General features: G+C 39.5%; 1 protein-coding gene across 1 annotated transcript; it reads right to left on the minus strand.

Annotated features, from left to right (window-relative positions):
• Positions 1–622: 622 nt before the first annotated feature.
• LOC140342975 (trafficking protein particle complex subunit 6B-like) lies at positions 623–11,638 on the minus strand. The gene is made up of 7 exons (XM_072429377.1): positions 11,526–11,638; positions 11,204–11,438; positions 9,356–9,423; positions 8,346–8,463; positions 4,603–4,686; positions 4,410–4,503; positions 623–3,792 (listed from the first exon to the last, which is right to left on the minus strand). The coding sequence occupies exons 2-7, from the start codon at positions 11,282–11,284 to the stop codon at positions 3,761–3,763; spliced, it is 477 nt and encodes a 158-aa protein (XP_072285478.1). The 5' UTR covers positions 11,285–11,438; positions 11,526–11,638; the 3' UTR covers positions 623–3,760.
• Positions 11,639–11,705: the final 67 nt, after the last annotated feature.

Consider the following 11,705-nt stretch of genomic DNA (forward strand, 5'->3'; position numbering starts at 1 on the left):
CCTGGGGCTTAAAGCGGACCTAAACTCTAACATCAAACTTAATATTAGATATCTATTCTCACCTTCTTGCACTGGAATGTCCGTTCCCCATAGTGATGCTGGCTGTCCAAGCTGAAATCCATTAAAAATAAAACTTTTGTGTATGGAAGCGGCCATCTTGTGTGTGGCAAATTGCCATGCCATCCGGTCCTGACCTTATTTTCTGCCCATAGTCCTCCCTCACTGCTCAAGCCTTACCCCACACCCCAGGCTCTCTAACCCATCAGTGCGTTGTATTCTGTGGTTGGTGCTGATGTCATAGCTACAGACTAGGTCACCATTACAAAACACAGATCAGGAACCCCATCCAACTGCCATATCAGACCCCTGCACAGTATCATCACCCCTATCTGTGGAGTGTGTTGTCACCATAATCTGTGTTGAGTGGAAACATGAACCAGTGTTGAATGTTCATGGAAGCTCAGGCATCCCATGGCTGTGCAGTCGAACTGGAAGGAATACCAGGACATATTCTTCCATAATGTATAAACAGGTACAAGATGCTTGTTCCTCTGTTCGAAAAATACCATCATTTTATTTTGGTGTGTGTGTTATGCTAAAAAAAAAAAAAATACACCATCTGTATCATTTATCGAATTCAAATTTATTAACAAAAACAAGAATTCAGAAAGACAAATAAACCAGTGCAAAACTAACCAAACTTAAATCACAGCTTAATTACAGTATTAAAGTAAAGTTATGCAGTGCTCAAAGCTATCTAACAATATTCCCTAAAGTATTCTTCAAAGCTTCAGGAAAACATTTTGTATTTTCAAGTATTTGTAATCATTCACACCTGAGATTTACCCAACCCTGCTAAAGAGCACAGCCAGGTTGGTAACCGGATTTTCTCAACTATAATGTAACAGGCAGGTCACCTCTCTGCCCTAAGACTGTATAAGTAAGGTGCAGCAACATGACTCCAAGAGAAACTGAACTGTGGGAGCTGTTTCTTGAAAAAGGAAGGCAAAGAACTACGGTGTTGTCCCAGTCTCTTTTGGCCAGGTGCACCACCTGGCATTTTGCAGTAACCACCCAGCTGTTTTTGGGTGGTTACTGAAGAGTTGGCTCACAATACAGGGACTGCCACCCGCCTACAATTACTTCCCACCCGTCCTGAGTTGAACACAGAACTAGTCACCAGCATAACCCGTTGTCCTTCTACAGCTAATGTTTTCCCTATTGGTGACTTGCTAAGCATTGTTCTGCACCGTGTCTACATATGGAAACAGCCTTCTTGAAAAGGGCAGGGTCCCTCATTTTATCATCAAATCTTACTTCAACTCTTGAACTAAATCCAGCAGTGCCCTATATCTCACAATGTGGATACACAGCTTTAAACCCTGTAGGTACAGGAGTGCCTAGACACTCACATAATAGGAAAAAGCTGCTACATTTTAAAAGGAATTTAAAGAAGAATCCACAGGGGAAGTTGGGATGTGTTGGGTACCCCTAGCAAACCAATGGGACAGGTAAGAATACTTTTTGCAGAAGGGACATTGCCTGCTCTTTTCTGCAATATTGATCTACCTGATGCCAAATTTGTTAAAAGTCTAATGGTAATATTTTCAGAGAACTGCTTAGGCACAATTAATGTAGCTAATTGTTCCTTAATGCATAGCAAATCATTACTTTTTATGTTCAAGTCCAATTTTATAGGCTGCTGCTCCTTTACTGTTAATGCTTTTTCTTCCAGTCAGCATGCTCCTAGTTAGCACAGGCCTTTCCTCTCCTAGTCTAAGAGCCGCTTTAAATAAGATTACAAAAAGCTGATACTAAGTCACATTCTGCTACTTAAACTAGTTACTTTTAAATATATTTGTAATGATTTTATTATGTGCATGGAGTTCAGGAATCATTTTGTTTAGTTACAAGTAAACAGGGAAAGTGGCCGCAGTAAGTTCAGAACATTTTACATTGCACCTAATATGATTTCTTATGAATGATAAGCATGTTGCCTTTAAATGCATTATATACCTTGGCAGTGACTGAAGGACCACACAGAAGGCTTTACACAAACATACGTTTTCAGATAACTGAGTAACAAAATAACTACCACATAGACACCCAAGTGTCCTGATTTCTGTAGCAAAGTATTGATTAATCCAGCTGAAAAATAGGTGTGATATTGTACAACACTCATGGCTACATACTGATTTGGACCTTGGATCAGAATACATACCGTTATGAAACAAAACACTACCATAGATAGAATCTGCCATCCCCTTTCAAATTAAATGAATGTTGCTTTCATGTGCATTGTACAAGCAGTGACAATATAGGAAAAATAGGTGGCTTCACTAAAAACTATCATTTAAAATGATTTATTCCACAAATCGTGGTTAAGTAACAAAATAACTGTAACTATAGCATACTTCTTTATCTTGACAAAAGAGTACCATTTTCTGTGGCTTAAAAAAACATAGTGCAATTAGTATGGCTACAGACCAATTTGTAGTTAAGATCAGACAGCGTACCATCATGAAACAAACCAGCTTACACTCCAGTAAATATAAACCTAAAACTGTCAGCTCACAGCCTTTCAATGCAATATACAGTAGGAGTAAGGGTCAAAGAAAAAGGTTCACAAGAAACTCAATTCTTGGGTAAATGCAATATTGTGTTTTTTAAAGCGTAAATATCTTACCCGCAAAATAAAGAGAAATGATGCTCAGCTCTTTGGTGGCCCATGTCTCCTTTCACCCCTGTGTTTCGGCACTACAGTCTTGATCAGTATCTACAATATTCAACATTTCTGGGCATGTCAAATGCCAGTTTTCTTTTTGCAAAGTCCTGTGGCTATTTTTTGCAACTTCCACTATACTGCAGGAATCCGCAGCAAAATAAGGGTAGCAGAAAGGAGCCACAGAACACGGTGGAGAACACAGGCATTTAACACTCTTAGGGTGGTCTGTCAAAGTCACTGATAAAGGCTAAACCAATGAAATAGTGGAGTATGGAAACATGTGCCACCAATGAAGTAAAAATAAATGTCTCTTTTCTTGAATGGTACTGCAGATACAATCTTGGGCTCACCTGCAAAGTGGCTCATGATTCTCTGATCACTGTTATCTTCAAAGTGCTCTAATGTCCCATAAACCCAATGCACAGCAGTATGTAAATATCAAATACCATGGAAGTTGAGGACAATATTTGTCTCAACTGCTCTAGTTCTTCCCCAGTGCAAGGTGTTGGTGCACATAAAATATTCAGGAAGGTTAGAAGATGAAAGAAGATAAGCCAATTATAAAACAGAAGTTTTTGTTTTTAGAAAAACCTGGGCACCTGTTACTAGTCACCTGGAGACACTTTCAATAAAAAGAGACTTGCAAGGTTAGCTGAGCTTACAGTTTTTTTTTCCTTTTTTTTTTTTGAGAAAAGGTATGACATATTACATTTCAAATGACTATATAAAGATTTGAAGTGGCTTGGACTAGAAGAAGGGTTAATATGAACCAAGTTTACTCCGTGAAAGGTTGGAAGGTAATGGCAGAATCCTAAATTTGACCCCATTACATGATACAAAAAGTGCATTGCTGGGATTTATCTCATAAATATAATTAGTAATCAGTGTAAAAAAAAAGGCTATGTCTATGTAGCTGGATTTTTGGTGTATTCAAATCCCATTGCATATGTAAATTTGCTGGTTAAGATTCTTGGATGTTTGTCTATGTTTTACTCTTCATGTAAAAGAAAACAGACCAAATCTGCAGGTAGTTCACTAGGTCCGGTTGATGATGATCTGGAATTTACCTAAAAGAGAAAACAATTTATTAGCATTTCTACATGAAAAAAAAATTGCTTATCCACATAATAATTCAGTTATGTGTATATTGTGAAAAGACCTTAGGAGAACGTCAATCCCCTCACACGGCCTATTCACAACATAGCATGGAATACTGAGCAGAAAGCTTGTAGTTGTAGGATCAATGGTAAATGATATCCACCCATACACATTAAATGTGGTGAAGTTTTGTTGTATAATAGAAAATTGTATAGAAATATTTACTTCTTCTATACAAGCTCCTTAAATTATCTTATCCCTATAAATACCCCTTCATCCTCGGGAATTCTCTATTCACTGCAGAAGTGATGTACTAACACAAAGGGTCTTTTAAAAAAAGAGCTCTCCAAAAATAAAACCTGGGTGATCCAGCAAACCTGGAATGGATCTGAGACAGGGTTGAAATCATTTGCCAACTAATAGCAAATTGATTTTTAAAAATCCATTTCAGGTTTGCCGGAATATCCAGGTTTTCCTAGTCCACCTTCTCCAGTCTTGGCGAGCTTTAATAAATCAGGGACAGAGTATCCACAACAACATCAATTGAGACCATGTGTACTCATTGTAAAAATTCATAAGAACTTACAGGTAGGCATTATTGGAACTTCTGCCGATACTGAACAGCTGATTCCTATATTGGAGAGACCTCCTTTTATAAGTCCACATGTATAAGCCAGGAACTAAAAGACAAAGAGGGGCATAACAAAGTTTTTTTTTTATTAATATTATTTTATTACTGTATATATACTAATTACAACAAAATATTAATAATGCTTTACCTTTGGTGCTTCCTCTAGATATTGCTTAGTGCAGGAGAGCTGGGTCAAAAGCAGAAACTTGTTGTCTTGTAAAACATAAGTACCCTACAGAAACAAAAAAAAAAAAGAGAGGAGTTAGTTATGATGGCAAAGACTCACATGGTTTAGTTATAAATAAAAGAAGTGTAACAACCCCTGTCAAATGTTAGTAGCTGGATTGCTGTCATGGCCCCTCCAGGTACATTCACCCTCGTTGTCCTGATTACCATTATCACTAAGACAGAAAATTTTATGAAATCTGGTTGTCACCAGAATTAGTATTACAGGGAAATCATCCAGGGGGGACAACTATTCCAGTAACAAATGTGTAAGGGTGGCACAGTGTGCGTTTGAGTTTTGCGTGTTGTCTATGCACATTACAATTTTTTTTTATGTAAACTGTAGCATGCCACAACACAGAGGTGTGATAAAATGATGCCTGCTACTTCCCGTTCTGGCACCCAATGTAGAAGACAGTGCTGGGCAGGGGTTCTGGCTCCTGTACATTGGCGTATCAGGCAGACTTCATTCTACGGTCCCGCGGCGAGCTGGCAAGGCTCTCCTCGTCACAGAGAATATATGGATTGTTTCATGTCAGCATCACAGGCGCCCAAGTACGATAAGCAGTCATACACAGGGCTGCTTTACCATAGATTACAAGCAATTAGCCCTAGAAGTTTCTCAACACCTGCAACCGGGCTTAGAACAGCATATAAAGGACAGGCTGGCACAGCATCTACAGCCCATCACCGATACCATCACTAAGCATGGGGAAGATATACATGAGCTGCAGCAACGGATTAGTGATCTGGAAGATGACCTGTTGACAGCACCCACACAGCAGCAGAGAATGGGAGAACAATATAATATACTCAGTGATAAAGTTATTGATATGGAAAACAGGTCTAGGAGCAATGTGAGAATTATATGTATACCTGAATCCTTTAAAGCATCTGACCTGCAAAAGCTGTGCTCACATACAATACCAAAAGCACTCGGACTGACAATACCCATGCAAGTAGAGAGGGCTCACAGCGCAACAAGCCATACCCGAGACCAATAATCGCACAGTATCTCAACTTCCACGATAAAGTCCAGCTAAAAAAGCATACAGATCTCACACTTAATTTTGTGTAGATGATAATAAAGTGCTACTTTTCTCTGAAAATTCTGCGGAAACCACCAAACAACGCCGTGCGTTCACGCCGGTGTGTAAACAGCTGATATCCAAAGAAATTAGGTTCGCTTTAATGTATCCAGCTATACTTAAGATATTTGCAGCAGATAGAGAAACCCACACTTTCAAAGATGCGCAGGAAGCCACCCCTTTTGTCAATTCTTTGGAGGGTACTGACCGCTTAAATGCTGAAATAGGAAAATCCCCCTGATCTAGATCTGGCCCTTCTTCTCCTGTCTTTTTCCTGCACCCATGAAGGAAGGGTTAACTGCCTTCAAATATAATGCCTGTATACAGATGTTCTGTTTTTACAATACTAAAGCCCTTTGTTCAAGATGACATCTGAGTTATTAGGAAATATACCTGTACTATTCACAAGAGGGAACCGGTGGACCGTTTTTGACCTCTCTTTTCATTTTATTTTTTTTTTGTGATGTCTACCTACAAGATGGAAAAATGTTTCTATGTTTTGCTACGTGCCTTTTTCTTGTTCATCTCCCGCATTGGGAAAAAAGGAAGTCACAAGCAAGTATTACAAGTTGTAAACCCACATGAAGTACACCCACATCTCCTTAGGCACAAGCCACAAGGTCGGCTCTCATCACACGCTGGGGCTGCTCGGCTGGGACATAACGTATTGTTAATGCCTATCTATCTCTTATTCTACGTATTTTCCACCCCGAATGAAAATTATAACGCGGAACGTCAAAGGTTTACGCTCACCACACTAATGATCTATGATATTGAGACTCTCAAGAAACTCCAGGCGGACATTGCCGTGTTACAGGAGACGCATCCTGCTTCTTCATCTCATCATTTTCTGCAAAGAGGCTGGGTGGAAAAAGTCTATAGGGCTTCTGCCCCAGGCAGGCGTGGAGGCGTATAGATATTAATTCACAGAAAAATGCAATATACCACTCTTACTAAATCCTGTGATACCTCAGAGGAAAGATGGACTTCCATTACTGCTCAATTTATAAAAAAAACCCTTACTATTCTGGCAGCATATGGTCCCAACCAGGACAGTAACGTCTTCTACAATAAGTTAGCAGCAACTATTCAAAGTCTTCCTCAAACTCCCGATGGTGTTGGCGGGTGATTTTAATGCAGTGCCTAATATCACAGAAGATAGACTCCCACCTCCACTCAGACAAGGTACTACAGTTTCTAATGATAATGTCTTTCAAGCCTTTCGCTCAGCTACTAGCATGATTGACTCATGGAGACATCTGCACCCCTGGAGAGGGAGTTCACACATATCTCGGCCGCACACTCCACAATGTCACGTATAGACTCTGTATTGATTACCAAAAATCTACTTCTGAAATTAGATGTGCCAGCTATACATTCAATCTGAGCTCAGATCATGCTCCAGTTTCATGTTAATATTAGATGGATATCTACATCAGTCGGACATTGCTTGGCGATTCCCTTCAGTTTTGGCTAATGATGAAGCTTTTCAAAATAATCTTAAATACTGGTGGCAGGACTTCGAATACCACAATGTGAATCACCAATCGGAACCTCAATTATACAAGGACACAGCCAAAGAAGTGTTGAGAGGTAGGATAATGGCGCATGTTACCTCTTTGAAGAAAAAAACCTTAAACAAGTACATGGAAGCCAATGCTCAGGCCCGACAAGCATATATAGTCTACAAAGGATCCTGCTCCCCTAAGGATCGAGATTCATATCAGCTAATCTAGCCAAAGGTTTTCGGATGCCCCCACCTATTACAGCTGTCAGGAACACTCACAACTGTGCAAAAATTACCGTGGGACATTGCATCCACGATTGAATCTATATAATATAATACTATGAATCGCTGTGAATTTTGAATTTTGAAGAGGTGAATTTTCAAGAGGAGAGAACTTCCTGGATCAACTAATTCTACCTCAATTAACAGAAGAAGACCTTAGCTATCTTAACTCATAACCTTGGAGGAGGTTTAATCAGCCATCAAAGGCTCTGCCAACGCCAAAGTACCAGGGCCAGATAGCTTGCTGGACAAATTCTTTAAAATTCTAGCCGAACAGGTTATGATAACTTTAACAAAATTGTATAATGATATGTTCACATCTTAATCATATCTGCAATCTGGCCATTTGGCATATGTGAAAGTATTACAAAAAAAAACAGGAAGACCCGATAGATCCTGCTCTTGCTAAAAAACAAAACAAAAAAAAAACAAATAGAATTTTTACCTTACATAAAAGGGATGTCTACCCTTTCATGTAAAGTGAAAATTCTGAGTTTAGGTACGCTTTAAGGGTTGAACATAATGGTTCCACTGGAACTCCCAAAATTTCCAACCTCCCTGCTGCATGACTACTACCACCAAAAAGAATACAGATCACCTGTCATCAGACCTTTAAGTGTTTTCTGTGGACACGTATTGAAAAAGAAGACTTTAAATACTAACACAAAGCATTGGGATTACTTACATCCACCTTATCTTTTATACATCCAAAATTTTAGGTGAGGCTGAAATAGTGGTCATGCAAGAATCCCTAATTTTCAGAAGAAAGAGTGTCCAATTATCTCATACCTGATGATTTGTTCTCAGATTATCAATCTGCTTCTTGAAAACGATTGTCCAGAAATCCTTACAAATGAACTTTACAACATCAAGGTCATCTTTGAATGAAGGGCTGTCCTTTGTTAATCTAGGATAGGGATAACAAAAATAAACAATGAAAAACAAACAGACATACATGTTATTTTTAGGAATTTAATATTTGTAGGAATTCCAAGTCCCTACAGGATGCCAATATCTTTAACAGCCAGATGTACATACAATGAGGAGTCAAAGTGGAAAACCTCCACTTAAAGCTAACAGCTCTCATTCAGTACTCCAATAGTTGGATTATCTGATTCTCTTACTTTGTTTTTAGTGCATTATCCTTTAACAAATTCCACTCCAAACAAATATCTTAGGGTGTATAAATATACTGCTTTCTCACTGCCTTACAGTGGTTTGTCCTACTGGCTTGTATGTCATTATACATTACACAAGCCAGAAGGTGGAACCTGAGGAATAACAGGCCTGATTTATTAAAGGCTGAAGAGAATACACTTTCATCAGTGAAGCTGGGTGATCCAGCAAACCTGGAATGGATCTGGTCCAGGATTCTTCAAAACATTGGCTAGCAAATGACTTTCAAGAAATCTATTCCAGGTTTGCTGAATTGCCCAGCTTCACTGATGAAAGTGTATCCTCTCCAGCCATGGAAAGCTTTAATAAATAAAGTCCAATGCAGGAGGAAAAGATTTTGCCCAGAAGTCCTGACTTTTCAAGAAAGGTGAAAAAAAGGTGCTAAAAAAATAAGCACTTTTTAGTCTAACACAATCTTCGTTTTGTAATTATATTTTACATACAGGTGTCCCTGTGCTGACGGGATCACTTTTAGTTATTTTAGTTCTGAGCATCAGCATAAAACTTCAAACAATAAACAAAACAAATATGAAAACATTACAGTTTCCCTTCCATGACCTCCTCCTGCCTTTTTTCAGAGTAAATGTCAGCCCAAAGAGGGGGAGATAAGATTTTACACTTGCCTTTCAATAAGTCCTTGTCCCACACGGAAACCCATGCCTTCTAAAATCTTTATGTGTTTGCTTGGATCCTGTAAATAACACAACATGGTTAGTTTAATAATTCATTTAACAATGGACTTTAATTCTGCACCAATCCAACAGAAAAAAAAAAATAAGTGCCTTGATCGCACCAGTCACTTTTTGAACACTTATGTGACGCACATTCTAGGAAGAATTTATGTTCGACTATATGACTAAGTGTCGGAAAAAGAAAACATGTTTGAGAACACTATGAAAAGACTATTAAAATATAGGACTATATCTTATATTTGATACCCACCTTACAGAAAGGAAAAGGGGGTTTCTCCCTCACCTCTTGTTGTTTTCTGAGGGAAAATCTCCAAACTAGGCACACAGAGATCAAAAGGAACCAATGGAACCATTCACACTGTTGCACTGCACCAACAGATTTTATGATCATTGCTGTGCTGCATTGCTGCATAGTAACACACTAACATGCATTTCTGTGAACTGCTTTAAAAATTCTGGCACACAGTCTGAAGTGCATTTTAATGCATAGCCGACTCATTCAAATGATTAAATGCAATGCTGTAGATCAGTGGTCCCCAACCTTTTAGACATCGTGGACAACTAAATGTACAGATCGTTTGTCACTCAAAGGGGAAGAAACTTCCCCCAGAGTGATGCCATTATGCCATAATCCACCCACTCTCCCAGAGAGTGGGTGGGTTGTGTCCAGAGACACAACTGAGCCTATGATTCGTACGGGGGACATGTTCCGCGGCACTGAGCCAGTGTGCCCCCAAAGCGGGGTCTTTCTCCTAGCCCTGCTGGGGTGTGCATCGGCCAGAGCCATGCACCACCAAAGTTCTCTCAGACCACAGGTTGGGGACCGCTGCTCTAGACCAATGTTGTTAATGCCCCCCTACACTGACTTAACCTAAAACTACCCTCCCCTTCCACAGTTCAGTACTTCCTGATGTTCAACCATTGAATATATCATATATATATATATATATATACACACATGCATACATATATATATATATATATATAACAAATGGTGATTCCCCTAAATAAAACATAAATATAAACGGAAAAAGACACATGTATAGTAGCAGTAGTCTCAGTTAAAGCAGAACTTTCACCAAAAAAAAAAAAAAAAAACCCCTTCCTTTATTTTAACCACAAACCATGCCCAGCAAGTTTCGTGTTGTTGGAGACGTATTTCTCCAAATGTAAAAAAATGCTCATCTCACCGGCCGTCGCCAACCAGTGGTCCACAGACCTGTGATGAGAGAGTGGGCTGGTTCTGGCATCATGACATCACTATGTGGGAAGTTTCTTCCCCTTTGTGCGCCACACGGCTCCCTGCGCATGCGCGGTTGGGAGCTATTAAATTTAGTGCTACATGGGTCCGAAAAGGTTAGCGACCAATGCATTAAAGGAAAGCCTCTTGATGATACATTATAAGTACACCCATGTCCCCCCTGCTGCTGTTATGAAGAAACAAGCACCCTAACACCACAGTTTCTTTTCTCCAGGTGGTGGTTTCGTTGAAGTCTGATCTGTAGCCTCTTACTTCAATCTGGAGCCAAGGGACCCTGTGCTGCCATTGTTCTGATGTAATTTCCTACAATGCAGAACCCGCTGTCCTGTATTGTAAGTGAGGATAGGGAGCTCCCAACCACAGCATTAGGAATCAGAAAGATGAAAGTGACAGCTGCCAGAAAAGTAAGGGATAAGGATCAAAGCAAGGGCTTTCTCTTGTGACTCCAAGACAGGAGGAGAAGCATAATATCCCAGAGGGGACACAAAGCAAATACAATCATTATTATTTGATCTTACCTCTTCATCCTGTCCTGCACTTTTATGTGCATGAGACACCATCTCCATATGTAACAGTGCAAACAGAGTCTCATCAGCCATATCTGCACTCTTATGAAGTCTTTGTATCTGTGCTGGGTGCTCAGTATCTGGTCACCTTATCCTGTTCCCTCATATTCATCGCAGTGCAATCCTTCTTCACAATAACATATGGCACAGCTGCACTACAACCTTCCTCTTATATCAACTTTATATTCTATAAAAACAGAAACAGCTCGCTTTTATATATAAACATCCCAGGATACAGAAATATAATAATGAATATTAATAATAACAGACATACAATGTAAACTTCACAATTTTCACTACTTCCTGGTTATTGAAATCCCCACTTCCGGCGCTTTGACGTCTTGCCCCACTTCCGACAATCTCACCGTTCCTGTGATGCCCCATTTCCGGTCAGGTTTTATTACTGATTTATTTTTCATTTTGTTGCTGATGCATCGCAGTAACGAATGGATAT

The sequence above is a fragment of the Pyxicephalus adspersus genome, chromosome Z (genome assembly GCF_032062135.1).
Source record: "Pyxicephalus adspersus chromosome Z, UCB_Pads_2.0, whole genome shotgun sequence".
Classification (NCBI taxonomy): Eukaryota; Metazoa; Chordata; class Amphibia; order Anura; family Pyxicephalidae; genus Pyxicephalus; species Pyxicephalus adspersus.

What these genes read in the sequence shown, in the direction of transcription:
- LOC140342975 (XM_072429377.1), bottom strand. Translation starts at nt 11,284, where the DNA reads ATGGCTGATGAGACTCTGTTTGCACTGTTACATATGGAGATGGTGTCT. An exon ending in GGACAAGGACTTATTGAAAG is followed by an intron (nt 8,464 to 9,355) that starts GCAAGTGTAAAA and finishes TCCCTATCCTAG; the next exon opens with ATTAACAAAGGACAGCCCTT. An exon ending in ATCTAGAGGAAGCACCAAAG is followed by an intron (nt 4,504 to 4,602) that starts GTAAAGCATTAT and finishes TTTGTCTTTTAG; the next exon opens with TTCCTGGCTTATACATGTGG.